General features: G+C 43.3%; 1 protein-coding gene across 1 annotated transcript in view; it reads left to right on the forward strand.

Moving 5' to 3' along the window:
- Window positions 1-16,926, forward strand: part of SPRING1 (SREBF pathway regulator in golgi 1) — a 53,548-nt gene that overhangs the window by 7,917 nt on the left and 28,705 nt on the right. The window contains exon 3 of the mRNA XM_078667131.1: window positions 6,781-6,937. Within this exon, the coding sequence (XP_078523257.1) occupies window positions 6,781-6,937 (157 nt within the window). The remainder of the gene's footprint in view (window positions 1-6,780; window positions 6,938-16,926) is intronic.

The following is a 16,926-nucleotide window of genomic DNA, read 5'->3' on the forward strand; positions in this document are numbered from 1 at the left end:
AATGTCTGGCAGAGACACAATGAAGCATGGCAGTGGTAGTGACATATAATATGACACAGTGCCTGGTTTAGAGTTCGTCAGAAAGGTTATTCCTTCACAGATTTTATGGATAGCCCGTCCGCCGTATTGCAATTGCATTATTTCAATGGCATTTGTAATATGGTGGACAGTAACTAGTCAGCTGAACCCTAAACTAGCCCCATAAAGTAATTCCTTTTTCTTTTTTTATGGTTCCAATACTTGAGTATGTTTGGTTTTCATTTATGAGCTCTTCCTCATTCACAAGAGCTTCAGTAATTTAATCGGGCTTGAGTTGATCCCGGAACATTTCTTAAGACACACAAATACCTTTTCTTACATGGCCAGCAAAGACATCCAAACAGAAACTATGGGCTGTGTCCCTTTGATCACCAGCAGCGTTCTCTATTATGATTTTTCATTAACTCTTTGTGGAATCACTGGACTTTTTTTTCTTTCTGAAGCAGTTTCTTTATACCTTTTGGGAGATTTTGGGGCAAATTTCTGTCTGTGCTTCTCGTCATTCGCTTCGTTCCAGTGCACTTGCTCTAAAATTTTGCCATGAATATCGCTTGATTACGCAATGTATCTTAATAATGTAGTTTGGGGAAATTGGTATAACTAATGCAAAATTAAAAAAAATTGCATGCGATTATGCAAGTGTACCTAGTTTCTTCCACTTTTCTGTTGAAGTTTATCTAGTGACTACGCGATGGCACTGAAGTGCAGCAGACTGGCGTTTAATCATGACTGTTTTTTTTATTTTTTTATTTCTAATTGTTTTTGATTGATGTTTCAAAAAGAATAGTGCGAAATGATACAAATGAAATCACAGTGATAATAACTAAATAACAATAATACTGACATATGGTAAAACCAAGGAAAATTATAAAAGAAGAAAAAAAAGAAGAGATAGCAAGTTATCAAAGTGCGATGCAGTAGTAAATGTAATTATGTTAGAGAGATACAGGTGGATTATGAATATCACCTTCTACATGCGATCTATGGTACACGACAGGCGTATAATATAGGACATAGCAAAATCACTATAATACGTTCTAGGAAAATAATCCTATAACATACGATCTTTAGCAATGGTGGGGCAGGTGGGAGGACTCCTTTTAGGGAACGATGACTCTGGATACGGTGTTCGTGTGTTGGAATGTAGTGAGGTGGGTTTCACGGTGGGTCAACTGTAAAGGAGAAGGCATCGAGAGACCTCCATAGTTTCCTATGTGGAGTGTGGCAAGATAGAGGAATGTATGGAGATATTGTCAGCCCCTCTAAGGAAGGCCAACCATTCTTGCCTCATTCTGTAGAAGACTTATTTGAGTACTATTTTGCAGGCCAATGTAAGCATAAGGTCTACCATATAGTGGTCATTCACATCTGGAAGCATTGGGTCCAGTAGACTATAAGCAAATTCCCTGGGGGGGAGGAGGGTTGATGTTAAATGTTTTGTTTATTCACTCATATATGTTGTCCCAATAAGTTTGTAAGGTGGGGCATTAGAAGAGCATATGGGGCAAGGTCGTTTAAAGTTTAAAAATCCTTTCAGGGGTCCAGTATGTCCTTTTTATTAGTATTAGCTTTGTTTGAGATAATACTGGTGACATTTTATTTGAGAAGGGAGTTACATGTATCTTGGCCCAGTCAAAGGGGATTTCTCTGGTGTTGATTTCAGATTCCCATTCTGCCTCACTCTTTAATTGTGATTTACGAGGTTTAGGAGATAAAAGTCTGTAAATTTTAGAAACGGCGCGTCCTGACTTTAGCAACTGTAGCATCCTTGTGAGGATCGATGGGTCGGTAGGTTTTATAGAACGTAGCGTGAGTTGTGACTTTAGCTTTAGAAATTTATAAAAATCTAAAGAGTCTAGATCATATTGTGTTTGAAGCTCTGAGAAAGGCAAAGGGAGTTTCCCTGTAAAAAGGTCTTTGACTAGGTTTATGCCGCTGTTTGACCATTTTTCCCTGAAAACCATATCTCCGTCTACAATCAGATTAGGGTTGTTCCAAAGAGAGGTTAAGTTGAATTTGTTAATTTTAACCACAGATAATTGATCTACGTGCTGCAGGGCTCTTTTGGTATTCTGGATAATGTATTTTCAATGTGGAATGGAAGAGATATCCATGGTTAGGAGAGCAGATTACGGGATTTCATTAATGCTTGATCTTTCTTTGTCCACCCATACTGTAATGTAGTCAGAGTGGGGGAGTAGCCAGTTAGCTCCTTGCTTGCAAAGATATGCAGTTTGATAGTTCCTGAAGATTGGAAGGCCCTGACCTCCTTTTTCTTTGGCTTGTTGAAGTGTTTTTAAAGAGATTCTGGGTCTCTTACCTTGCCAGAGGAACGAGTTAAACATTTTATATATCTTGGTCAAGAATGCCTCATTCGGAGCAAGACGAATGACAATCTACCAGTGACAAAACTAAAAAGCTCATATGGGCAGGTCGAACACACAAAGAGGAATGCCACAAATACGAGCTAGGCAACTGAAACTGTAACAAAAGCCATCCATTCTTAAGCAAGGTTTGGCTCTGTGGAGTTTTGTATTCCGTGCTTTAAAATGATGTCTGTGATATGAGCTATCTGTATCAAGTTTGCAAAAAGCACCTGAGCTGTAAAATGTCCAATATGCGGTACACGGGACCCAAAACTAGACTATTATAGAGAACGGCAGTGATGCATTAATAATCGCACCTCGTATTGATGTACAAATTATAAGGAGAGTATAGTAATACATACAAAGTACAGGAAATGTTGGTGTGGTGCTTCTGAGGTCATCCCACACCCTACTACCAAAGGTGTGGGTTACAACAAGATCGAGGATCCAATGCAATACTTTTATAACAGGGAAAACCAAAGCACTTGATGGCTTGTTAGTGAGAAACGTACAGAGTCCAGACAGTAAGGACTAATGTTGAGATGAGAGATGTTTCTTTATTATGAGAATGTGTAGAATTAATGATCTTCAGTACAGGTATGTTTCACAAAATTCACTTTCTTCAGTTCTTGATATTGAGAAACAGCCGACACATGTTTGGTCACACAGTGACTTTTTCAAGGCTGTATGAACATTTGTTTTTTTTAGTTTTTTTTTTTTTAAAACCTTTATTCGGAGAAATAAGGAGATACATGCGCAGGCCCACAACCATCATGGCCGGCCGCAAAGACAGTCAATTAAAAACAGGAGAAATGCAGACCAATCGGCAAATAGGATATGTTAAGGTACACCAGACGCGGTAGTGGGGACTGTAACAAAGGATATGAGGTTTTCATTTTTAAATTTTGAAGAAGAGTAGGGGCTGCAACAACAAGGACATAGCACCTCACATAAAAAACATAAGAGACAAGGGGGACATACCCCATTGGCGAGCTGAGGCAGGCAATGACTGTAGCAACTAAATAATCAAGGCAACCGAGGCGGTAATACTAAACAACAGGCCATAATACAATAAACAACATCCCTAAATAAAACCCCAGAAATCCCACCCCAAAGAAGTGAGAAACAGGGGCTTGTGGAGACGCCCGAAAAAGAAATAAGGTGCAAGACCAAGAGACAGCCAACCCTACTAAGGAGGAAAGAACCCTCCTAAAGCTAGAAAAGAGCGATAGAGACCATAGAACAAAACAAACTAAAATAACAAACCCCCCCCACACCCGCCACCCTGCACCCCTGTAATGACTATGGCCTAACCCACTAACAGCGTGCCTGTCGCCCCGAAACTGCCCCAGAGAAGGGAAAAAGTACAAGAAGTACAAGAAGTGGAGGAGGAGAGAAATAAACAACGAAGGTGGTAAGGAACAGCGGAGGAGGAAGACAATCAACAGATATATTCCCGGCCGCCCGCTCCCGGACCCCGCACCCGATATGATACCAACGGTCGATTCAGTCAATGTCCCGCTCATCCCACACAGTCCCAGCAATGCAAGGAATAGTGATCCAAAAAACGGCCTTAACCTTGCCCCCTGCGATCAAGTTGGTCGATGGAGTCCAACAGTCCGGCCGGCGCCGCGGATGAGAGAGGCGCCCGGGACGGCCAATACAGAATGGGGGGTCGTCCACAAAAGTCCACGAAAACCACTGTTGCGAGTCCAAGAGTGATACAAAAAGGATCAAGGCAGCGCCACAATCCATCGGAAGCAGCAGGCCAGAGCGACAATAACAGTTCCAGGAAGGGATGAAAAGTCACGCACCAGAACACAAAGGAGGTGGCAAACATGGCGCCCGGGGACGATACACCAACCAGTGCATGAAACCACGAACTCCAGACCTCTTCCGAACCACTGCGGTCAGCACTTCAGCAGAATCAGAACCGTGAGCCGCCAACACCTCCATAGGCACCTCGGCAAGGAGTTCACTGTGGTCTGGTGTAGAGTGTGGCGCAGTGTGCAGCACTTGGGGGCAACCACGGCCCACAGGAGAAATAGCATCAAGCCGGCTCTCCAGATCTCGGGCGTTGACATGAAAAGCAACGCTTACAGCCCCCAGAGCGCACAAGACAGCACAGATCCCCAGCGGTGTCTCAGGAAGAGAGGATGCAGCAGTGTCCTCTACTCCAGGCTCACGGACGTGTGGCAGTTCCGGAAGCCGGTCGCCATTGTCACTCGCCACCCACAGACCACTCCGCCGACGTTCCGCTAAGTACAACTGGGCCAGAGACATGGGGGCAACTGATGGCATCGCAGTACCGGCTGATGCGCTTTCAACAAGCATCCGGACCCCCAATCGTGCTCCGAGGATTCCACTGCAGGTGCTGAAGTGCGACGCATAAAATGGCGTCCGTTACGGGCAGGAGTAACAAAGAAACTGTTCAGACCACATCCAAGCCGGGCAATGATACAGAGTATTTCCAGCAGGCACAATGTATCCAGGCGTGCAAAATCGCTGGGCGGAATGAAGCGCTGCGCCGACGAGCACAACGCGACAGTCTCTCACCAGCCGATCGGCTCCTCCTCCTCCGCGATGGCCGCTGCTGTTGTGGCCGTGCCCGGCCGACCCCCACAGACAAAGACCCGGTCCCACTGCCGCGTAGGGCCGGGAAAGGAGCGAGGACGGTTCACCACCGATATTGCCTGGAATGAGCAGGGAGACACGCCGTTATGTTCAGGATCGTTTCCCCATTCCACTCGCTGGGTGTAAAAGCAGGATAAAGGACAGGATGATGGGGGAAAGCGCGAGGGTCGGCGGAGCCGAGAATCTAGGCGGCCATCAAGGTTGCAGGCTAGGCTCCTCCCTGTATGAACATTGATAAACAGAAATATGTATGAAAACCTGAGTAGTCTAACAAGAAAAACAGCAAAAAGGAGGAAAGAGGTAAAGAACAGTGAAACGAAGAGACAGGCCCTTATCAAATTGTCCATATTTTACCTGCAAAGTGAGTAAAAAAAACAGTATTCACTCTAAAGTTAGTTATTCTCCAGTGAGTGACTAGGTTTGTATCTAAAGTATGTACAACTCTATAAGGCGTTCAGCCCTATATAAAAGTGTGTGACCCACTGTGCGTCTAAAACTGATAGAATATGGAAAAATGGCAGTGGTTTGTAGCAGAAAGAACAGATAATGCACCCTGGTTTCTCTTTAAAGTTGCTGGTTTTGTTTACACATCCAGAGGGCTGCAGCTGGTAGTAAATAACACCAAATATAAACTGAGGGTTATGTCTCATGGAATTCATGTGTTGTACAACTCCTTAATTGGTTAATTTGTTTTTACTTACACCCGCTGAGCCTGAATCTTTTATCCCAGCCCTTAATGTCTTTAATAAAAATATTCTCACTCTTACAGCTATGAAAATGAGCTCGACAAAATATGTATCAGTCCACTACCACAGCGAGCCCTAATGGCTTCAGTATTGCACGGGTCCCAAAAGGGCTTAAATATGTTGCGGTACTGGCTAGCGGGCCTTATATATAGTTGAAGGAGTGTAGCTCTTCTCCTTGCTAGCACACACGCATAGATATAAACGATTGTGTTGTCTTGCCTTGACTTTATGGCAATTCATTTCCCATGTGAATCTAGTGCTATGATGACTTTCTTACACGAGCCCATGAGTCAACCGGTGTTGTGTTTAAAAGTTCAATGAAGATTGTTTTTTTTTGTTTTTAAAAAAAAAAGTTTTTCTTTCAAAACATAGACCATATAGTCCCTACTCTTATATTCGAATATTAGTAACCAGGTACTGGCCAGGGCAGTCTTGCGTCTATTTACAGATCTTATTCTTGTTTCATATAAGGAATGAATTCCCTCCTAGTGTCCATAACCTCCTCACTCTCTGCTTTGGAAGATTACAGGGAGGGATGAAGTGTAGAACTGGGAATCCTGCATTACTATAACTGAAAACCTTTGTGTTTGCTCTTATCGTCTGTGGAGCTCTGCTGCTCTTTATATTTAATGCTCTGTATGAATCCATACTTTTTTAATGATGTCCTGAAACAATTTAGGCTTTGTGTTATGCTTGTCTGTTACTTAAACGCCTAGTTAAGAATTGTTGCAAAAAAAGTATGAGTTGATATTTTTAGATGTTATTTTATTGGTACCGCATCGCTGAGATTAAAGAAAAACTAGCGGTAAACATATTTTTAAAAACCTTTCACAAATTAGTCTGTTTTTAAGATTGTGTCAGTGGTATTTTAGTATGTTTAAAGTGCCTAGCCGTTTAATAATAATAACTTAGCAATGTTAGTATGCATTCTTACGTTCTTGGCAGTTTTCCTTCACTGGACGGCACATTTTATCTTGTTTGTTATATCCTTACAGGAAGAGAGGGTTGTAAGAGACCGGACTCTTCTTGAGCTCCGTGATCGTGACCGGCCTATAATGTGGAGAGTAAAGTTCAACTTGGGAAACAGCAGCAGGCCCAGCAACCAATGCCGAAATTCAGTTCAAGGGAAGCTCCTCATCACTGATGATCTGGGTAAGGTTTCCTGCCAGAGGAGTTCAGTCATTCTGGCAAAGCTCCTTTTAACTTATTTCCTTCATAATTGTCGGTGTCCCTGGAGAAGTTCCTCTCCCACCTTTGTGAGATGCATAGTCTCTTGAAAGAGCTTTCAGCAATGATTTATGCAAGACTGAGGTCAGCATGAACGTCACAAAGTGAACTACTAAGGTTCCACCCTCTACATATTTACAACTTTATTTTGTTTTGTTATTTAGGAGAATTTGGGAGACAATGGTAAATGTCATAATTTTGCAACAGCCTGTGTGACTGTTTTTAGCTATTAGAAAAGGGTAATTACATAACATTTGGGGTTTTAAAAGGGTTGGTTTTTCAAATTGCAAAACATTGACAAGTTGGGCTTTGGGAACAATCTCCTTGATCCGTATACATGTAGGTTTAACTTTTCTCGCCATCTGGGTAGGTGCCCCTCTAGACCTTTCCGGGGTCTTGCTTTTTTATTTTTTTGTTTATTGCCATGGGGGAGAATCTCATAAGATGGTGAGTCTATAATTGCTGCCAATCTGTTCTTTTGAAGGGCCTGTAACTTCAGGACTCCACATCCAGGGCACCACAAACTCATTCCACTGCCTGCTTTGATTTGTTGTGGACTGAATGGTTTTGTGTAATAAATCCATTTACCCCTCTCTGACTTTCAGTACAACTTAGTGGGTGATTAAACTGAGCTGTATCATGGGCTTTGTGGCAGTCATACAGGGCAGATTGCTGCCTATGTTTAAAGGCATTTTATCCTTCCCTGGAACCGCACAGTGTTAAAGGTTTATTCAATGTTGATGTGGTCGCAGTCAATACAAATATGTATTGAGATTGTTACTTTATTATATATTGGCCTTTGAGGAGGAATATTCTAAAGGGATCTCATACATTGTAATACGTACAGCGCTTGGGGTATTTGATAAACCACTACTTAATGATCTCTGCATTACTCTGTAAAGAAGTCATTGACCAGTTTGAGATGGCTCAGCAATTTATTAATTACATCATAAGCAGAGTAGGCTTCTTGTCATACAGAAAGTGCAGCAGCTGCAATACACTCTGTTTGGGAACAACCAGACTTGTAGGACCTTTCTGATTTTGACATTGCCTTTTACGAAGGACATTGACTAGGGAAGGGAAATTCATGTAAGGGCCATCCTCGACAGAAAAGATGGTTTTGATGGGAAAATGGATTTCTTTTTTAGTGCTCATTTCAGCTCTTTAATCAGAGTCTTCTTCCACCTTCTGCTGGAGGGCTGACCACAAATTCTGTTTCTATATGTTCTGCCTGTAGCACTGTTGGCGTTAGTGCTGTTACACTTCCTAAACACCCATCACACCTCCTTAAGGCATACAGGTTTCCAGTTCTTGTTAGAAGAGGTTGCGATGTTCCTGAAACAAGGTTACAGTGTTGGACCTTTTGTCAGATCTTTTTACATTTTAGTCATATCTGAAATTTGTAATGCTTGCTCCGTAAACTAAAGAGCCCTATAAGTACAGTTGAATTGAGAGGATCTAAGCCGCCTTCCCTTTAGGAGCTGAATATAACCTTGCCCAAGCCTTTGAGCCCTGTTGTCGCCAATAACAACTGAAGCCAACAATAATCTATTTCAATCTTTTAGTGAGAATAAACTAGGGTTGCTGGTTATTTTTCTATTACAATCCTTGCATATTGTTTAATAGAGCCAAGTCTGTATAATTCCAGATTGTTCCTCGGTGGGTTTCTTTGATCTTTTTAACACATTTAATGATTTTAGTGCATTTGTCATTCCAAGATTCAAAACAATAACAAAACAGTTATGGTGTACGGTACCCATTTTTCTCGCCCAGTGCTCTGCCCCTATACATCACCTTCCCCCATCCAACTTCATGCTCATTAGTCTATATAACGAACAACTGTATACCAGCCCTTTTGTGCCTACATTTCCAAGCCCATGGCTTCTGCATACTGCAGTCTTGGGTCTAGAGTGATGCCTCTATATTCGAGCCATTTCCTCCAGTTCTTTTGGGGACAACCCCTTTCCTCCAGACTTTGGTATACTTTTGGAGACCACCCCTTGCTAAGTGCATGGGGATCTCCCTCCTCCTGCACCAGTTGAGACCCTCCTCCCAGGACTCCAGTGAGGTGGATCTTTATCTTTCCATCTGTGAGCAGTGTCTCTCTTGGCTCTCGTCCGGCCTAATTGCAGAAGTGTTTGGCTCTGCTGATTCAGGTTCAAGTCAGCCGGTATGTGCAAGAGACCTAGTTTCAGGTCGAAGAGGATGAATGTCTCCAGGACAGTGCTTAAACAAGTGATAACCTACCTCCAGTATATTTCTAGTCTATTGCCAGACCATGTGGTGTGTATGAAATCTCCCTCTTTGGTGGTACAGCAGAGACTGGAAGATGGGAATCGTTTGATTCTTCTTCTTAAGTCTGTGCCTTGTAAGATAGGTCTGATTGAGAAAATGCAATTGAATTAAGTAGAATCTAGTTGCACAGGGAGGCCCGGACCTTGGTCCAGTCCTCATCCTCTACGGGGCAAGGTCCTACTCCCATGCTGGATGGGAATCCCTGGCTGCGTCAGGCTGTGGTGGAAAAGAGTTCTATAAATCCGTCTCACTTTGTGGTCTCCTAGATTGCCAAGTAACAGTTTGGCATCCGGGGTTTGTATTCCAGGAGGTCATCCAAATTGATAATGTAGGGGGTCAGAGCATGACTGCTCTAGAGATGGCAATAAAACTGGCTGGGCTGTGGTGGAGATCCTATTAGGTTTGCCATGTTTAATAAGTTGAGAGGATCGTCCCTTCATTAAGTCTCCCAGGACGGAGATGCCAATCAAGACCCACTTGCGCAAGCTGTCCAGTGCCGTTACCTGTGGCATCAGGGAGTACTTCCACAGCGGTGCGGTGTCTGTTCTGAGAGTCTGGTCTCCCGTGCCCAGCATTGAAGGGTTATTTTCCAGAAACTGAAAACCGCGCTCGTTGCCTGTGGGAGTGGCGCCCACACTTTACCTCTGTATAACAAATAACGTATAGGCATTCCCTGGAGCTCTCATTTCTCTATGGCGTAGGCAGGATCATTTTGTGTGTCATACCACCACTCATTGCCGACTGCTAAGTGGAAAGCAGCGTAATATTCCTTGACATCCGTGGCTGCAATATAACCTTTATAAGTGGATTTGAAACCTTTTGCAAGAGCTGTGAGAGGAAAGCCATGATTCCACAGAAAACTGTGGAGTTTGGAATGAAGAATGTGGAAGAAGGATGGAGGTATGTGATCGGGATAGTTTTGCAACTGATAGAGGAAACGTGAGAGGCACACCATTTTAAAGAGGGAATAGTGCAAATGCTGACCATGCCTGGAAGTCTGTCTCTAGCGCACTGATTTTGTGCACCCGTCCCGTGTGAGATTGCAATGTGATGTAAATCCCTAATTAGCAGAAACGTTGTATCACTATGCGAAGGTCAGTGAGGTCCTGAAGGTGATTGAGGGTGAGGAAGAAAGAGGATTTGGCAACATTAATAAAGAGACCTGATGTTTCCCTAAAGATGTGGAACATGAACAGTGCCCGAGGGCCTGAATTCTCTGAATCCGTGAGGAAGATGACGATGTCCTCCGCGCAGAGGGTTTTTCTGTCCGAGGTCCCCACTTGAACCCACTTACCTTTTTGTCAGTCCTTAACCACTGTGCCATCGGCTCCATGACGATGGTAAAGCGGAGTGGGGATACTGGGCACTCTTACCATGTGCCTCTTTGTGTTGGAAACATGTGCTGATGTTGCAGAGCCTGCCTGGACACAAGCTTACAGTCCGTGTAGACCAATCTTAGATAGCCAAGGAAGCGCAGCCCAAAGTTGTCAACTGAGAATGGTGTAAAGCGGTACAGCCAACCCACCAAATTGAATGTTTTTTCTATTTTGGCTAAGAGAACGGTCTCCCCAATCTGCCCGATACGGCTAGGGCATTATATAGCCATCTAATATTCTGTCTGCTGGGTCTTAATACACCAAGAATATGATGATGGAGAATAGACGGTCCACCAACGCTTTGGTGAGAATTTTCACTTCTGTGTTTAGGAGGGAGATGGACCAGTAGGATGAGCAGGTGTGGGGTGTCGTTCCGGTTTGTGGATCATCACAATTTCGGCCCGCCGGAGATTCGAGCGCAGTTGCTTGCTCTCCAGGGCCTCTCTGAGGTCAGCTTCCAGTGTGGGTGCCCATTTTATACATGAAGCATTTGGGAAAGTCTTATCAGAAACACATTTGGTCTGGCTGCTTTCCCTGGGTTGAGTCGGCCTAAAGCTTTCGCTAGCTCATCAGCTTGCCCTCTAGGGATTGTCACTCAAAGTCTGTGAGGGTTCGACGGTGGAGGTCATTTACAAAGTCTGTTATAAGTGAATCAGTGATCACCTCATGTTGGGCAAATAAGTCTGCATAGAAGTGTGCAAATTCACAGGCTACCTCCATGTCTCCTGGAATTTCTGCGCAGTTTCTGTCTGTAAGATATAGGATCGAGTAATGGTGCTGTAAGTTAAAACACAGGCAATGAAGAGGTGTGCTCGCTCTGTTTACCCATTGATAAATGTGGGATTGGGAGGCAAGCCTTCTAGTCCTTGCCTTATTGAGGAGTGGGTGCCGGAGCACTGTCTAGGCGTAGGTTCATTGTCCACACAGCACTTGATCTGGATCACTCAAACAGCAGACCTCGAGGTCCGCAATCCGAGACTCCAGCTCAGGCATGTCTTACCATGTTTGTGATCTGTCATGTGACTGATAATAACCCCCTGATAGATGCCTTAAAGGCGTCCCAGAGGGTAACTGAGGAGGCCACAGAGGTACCATTTTGGGTAAAGTATGTGTCTGTGGTCCCACCAGGATATGTAGTGAAAGTGTTAACTTGAGGCGAGCCTTCAACATAGTGGGGGTTCTTCGGAGGCCATTGAGGAATGATCTGAAAGGCCTTGAGGTAGGATCTGCAATCCCGTTGCTATGTGCCCCCGCCCCTCCCTCCCTCCCCCCCCCCCTCCCTCCCCCCCTCCTTCTCCCCCCCTCCCCCTCCCCCTCCCCCCAAGATGGCTAGACCTTCAGGGAGGGTCCCCACTAGGCTTGTTGCGATCTCTTCAAAGAAAGTTGTGAGGGTGGTGGACATACACATTCACTAATAAATGGGGGTTCCAGGAGGCCGGAGACTGCTATGTATCTATCCCATGGGTCTGACCATTCTGTGAGAGGGATATAGGGAGCTTCCCTCTAGCAGAATAGCCCCCCCCTCCTAAGAACCTCTCGTGAAATCAGCGTGGTAGATGCAGGTGTAGTCGCAGCAGCCCATGGAAAGGGGTTTTAATGTCTAGGAGGTGTGTCTCTTGGAAAAATGGAACATCAGCCTGCGCCCGGAGTTTATCTAGGAGACCGCTTAGATTCCAGTATGTGGAGCTGGGCAGTGCTGGCGGGCATTAGGATGGTCAGGTATAAGGGTGCTGTTGGGATACTGCAGGAGGGCGGTGGGTCCTGTCTCTTCGATAGCTGGTTTACACCAGTAATGTAAACAACAACATAGAGCCTGAACAGGAACCTCCCCTTCTAGAACATTAAGCATCTTTTGCGGTGTAGCACTGCACCAGTGCCAACCGGGACCTGGCCCTGTGCCGCCCCAAGTGAATCCCATCCCAACTGTTAAACACATGCAGTCAACCCCCCCCCCCACTCCCCCCTAAGGAGTTCGTGATTGGAGCCCGAGGGGGCCTCGAATACTGGAAGGGAGGTGCCATCTGCCGGTGAGTCAAGTAACTGCTGGTCATCAAGCTGTACTAAGGGGCCGAGCCAACCCTGCCGAAGTAGTCCTGCAGACTGTTGCTGCTGATGGTGAATCCTGGGTGTCAGACTGGTGGCCCCCTCACCATAGGTCGTCCAGATTCCCCTTTTGGTGTCTCCAGGAGGAGCGTGAGCAGCTTCTGGCTCCACCTCTCTTGTGGCAGTGCTTTGGGGAGAGGGGGGTGCGTTGCTCTTTTTCACCACAGAAAGAAGACCCATAGGGTCTAACAGTGTTGGCTTTTTGAAACTAAACCGCTTTAGTGTCTCTTCTGGGGGACTAAACTTAAAATTCCTACTAGTTTCAGAAAAGGAGGCATAGATTGTATCAATCCTTTTTAGAAAAATAACGGGCCACTAAATTGCATTGGCCAATAGAATATTGAATGGAAGCTGTGAATCGTTCCAGAGAAGAGGTTTTTAACAATCTGAAAGATCTCTCTAGATGATCCTTTTGACGCTTTAATTTTGAGCGTATAAAATTTAGTGTGCGTTTTTTATAATCTGTTTGTGATAATTCGTTAGTGCTATTAAATAGGTGAGTTTTTCCTTCAACTTATAGCCTTTTCTCCAGAGGCTTTCTAACCTTTTACAGTCCCTCTTTTGATCTTGATTTAACCGTTTGGCCGTTGTATTTTAGCATAAAAGGACTGTAAGATCCTTGCATCCGCAGGTGATGTCTAATTTTCACATTATTAGTACTACTATGATGCCCTAATTTTACCCAAAATCGACATCCCTCTTCCCCCACCCCCGAAGAACTTCAATTCATACTGTATTTGCTAGAAGCTAAATAGAATGAACTTGTAAGGCTAGAAGCATACTCCAATGTACAATGTTAATAGTTTAAATGTCTGCAGTTTTTAAGTATCATCAGTACAAAGCATGGCTTAATGCGCGTCTGTTAGCTTAGTCCGCTTTGCTGTCCTGCCCTCCAAAGTTTTGGTTTTGTTTGTCATCAGACCTCTGCTTTAATGACCGTGAGACACTTAAAGTACCTCGGCTCTCCGTGTTGGCGTCTACTGCCCCTTAATCCATGCCACAGTGACTGGTGGGGGAAGAGTCGTTCTATTGCAGAGGCTCAGGCCTTTTATGGTAAATGCCCCCATCTGTTTTCTGCACATGATGGTAGTTTCCTTTGTGAAACCTGGCTCTATCCACTTAACCTACGCTATGCAGTGATTAGTAGTGGCTGCCCGCTCTGCCCTGGTTATGTATTGGTGGCAGCAGGATTGTACAGCATGTGGTGGGTTTTTATTTTTTATTTTTTTTATTACCCTTTTACTGAGGTTGAGAAACAGCCTACCCGTCCGGTCCCCATAACCTTTTGTGGTTCCTTTCCAATTTATGGCAGAGGTACAGGCTTTTTTTTTTTTTACCTGTTCTACGATGGTGAGACTGCTTTTCATCTAGCCAGTAGAACATTCAGTCCTTGAAATTGTTGTCAACTGCCTTGATCTGGTCTCTGGCATAGATGAAGTGGTTGTAGAACTGTATGTGATTGATTTGCAGAAGATGATGGTTTCATTTGTAAGGTCTGGCTCTGTTAATGTTTGGAAGCCTGCACCTTTCCAGTATCCCTACCTAAAGCCTCTTGAATTTTGTAGGTGCGAGAGGTCACCAGAATGTCCTTTAGTCTGGGATAGGACCTGCGCCTGTTATGTTACGGATTTATTACTGCGAATGTCCTTTTTTGCAAGTTGTGTTACTGTGGGGGCAGCTTGCACTGCTGGAATCCATGCTGTACCTGTCCTGTCTAACTGAACTCTGAGCAAACCTCCTCAATAAACATGCTCTAAACTTATTGTCATTGGATGTTCCTATTTGGATAGTAGTTTTACTTTTTAATTTCCTTTTGTAAAAGTTATAAGGCGCACAGTGCCTGTAAAGCATGTTCAACTATAGTGGTTCTTTTTCACTTTATATTGATGAGTGGTGTTTTATTATTTTTTTTTTTTACCAAGGATTTTGCTTCAATCCCTGGATATAACTGAGCATTCTTTTAACCCCTTCGACGCTAATGACAAAGCCAGCTCGTCATGGGCGTTACCTGCGCTACGCGGATGACGAGCTGGCTTTGTCATAAACAGTGCGATTTTTAAAAATCAGCGCACAGCGGGAAAACGCGGGAAAACGCGGTAGCGGTTAACAATTATTTAACTCTGTCCTTTGTTGGAGCTCACAGAAGTTTTCAACACAATATTTATAGGTCCATTTTGCATCACTGTATGACATTATACATGGAGAGTAGTATTGTTGTGTTTCCCCTTTCCCCGATACAATCTTTCTCATCTTGGGAGAATCTAATTAAAATGCATTTATTAAATATGTTTTGATATTAGTGTTGTCCAGGATTATTCATTGTCTGGATGAGTTCTTGCTGTCCTCAAGGAAGCGGGTAAATTCCTTGGCTACTCCCCTAGTTCAGCCTAAATATTGCATTCCCTAAAGAGGTCCTATTTATCTCCAGAGCTTCCTTTTTAGTTATCTTCCTTATTTCACACCTTTAAGGCAGTGACTCCTGGATATTACTTGCTGATGGATAATCTTGCAACTTTATTCATGCTTATGAAAATAAATAAATATCTCATAATTGAGAAGAAAATATTCCCAACATTAATCCTAGTTCTCCATCACTGGGATCATATGACAAATGCCTTTACCACGCATGGTAAGTATATTTAAGGTAAGTAAAAACCTTCTATACCTTTTTTATATATCATTTTAATATGATTTTTTTTTTTGGGGGGGGGGGCTACAAAATTCCTCCTGGGAAAAAAATACTTCTACCCTTCCTTTAGAGTGGTAAAGGAAGGGTAGGATTATGTTTTTTACCCTAAACCCTTAAAGTAGTTTTACCTCCCTTTACCACTACCCAAAACGAAACCCTAAATGTAGCCTTTTTGTTATTTCCTTTTATTGAAGGCTGGCAGAACATTGAAGCACAATTGTGTGCCTTTTTAAAGAAGGAATATTTAAAATAAAGGGATAATTATGAGGATCCTAACTGACTGTGAGAGCTGGCACTGCTTTTACAAATTTGGCTGATTTAGGGGATTTTATTTGATATCTTCAGAGGACAACCTTTTTGCCCAGTTTATAAGAGATTAGTGTAGTTGAAGGAATCTTACTGCAACTCTACTCATTCAATTTAGAATAGACTTCAGATGCTTCAGGTAGTTGTGAAATATTTCTTTATTGGATGCTGCTCTTAGCTGACACTTACTTCTATGCATTAAGACAATCAATGAGCTTTTTCAAGGCTGCATGCAGAATGAATTTAAAGTTGGCATGACTAATTTATATTTTCATCAAAGCATCCGAATAAGATCCTTAGGTGGACTTTAATAAAAAGTTGACTTCTGGGTGTAAAATATAAGTTGTGCAGTTAAGTGTCTCAAAACTGAAATGCACCAACGGTTTGAATTTAATAGTGCAATAGTAAAAAAAGAGGTTGGTTAAAGGTATGAGTTATCAGCTATCCCATTGCTACCTTCTAAATTCAAACCAATGAAAGAGTAAAGCCAAAGGCTATGTACCAGATGAGTATATGATAATAAAGTGGTCATAGGGTTAGAATTGTTCTTGTTTATTCTTTTAGCAGTTCAAAATGGTGTGTGGGAGGTGTAATGGATAATGTAATGCAGCATCCTGGCATAAGACATGCAAGTAGAAGGCTATTATTGCATTGCCGCCATCATGCATTTAACATGCCAGAAGATCATGTTGACCATGGACCTCATGGGAGTATAACTGGTATAGTTAGCTAGAACTAACCTGTTACACTCCTAAAATTGCCACGGTTAACAGGACATTCATGGGTAACATCACCCCACATGCTTGATAACAACTAAAATGATTAAGAAAAGTATAATGGAAAATGCTGGTCCTGTGTAAGTAACGTTTACATGCATCAGTGCCTAACCGGTAGTGAAGTACGTCCAGCAGTAGGTCTGGATAGAAGAACATTCGGTTGGTCTTTGCTGGCAGAAAGAAAACATCAGTAAGCCCATCAAAAGTCAAATACATTTTGACTGTAAAGGAAATAGTTGGATGGAAATCAACATCGTTCTTTGCTAACACAATGCTAGTTTCTCTTTTAACCTTTTTACCTGAAATATGTTTACTCATACTTCTAGCTATATCAATCCAATTTAAAAACAGGGTAGTCATACAATAAGA

Source organism: Lissotriton helveticus, chromosome 11 (assembly GCF_964261635.1).
Source record: "Lissotriton helveticus chromosome 11, aLisHel1.1, whole genome shotgun sequence".
NCBI lineage: Eukaryota > Metazoa > Chordata > Amphibia > Caudata > Salamandridae > Lissotriton > Lissotriton helveticus.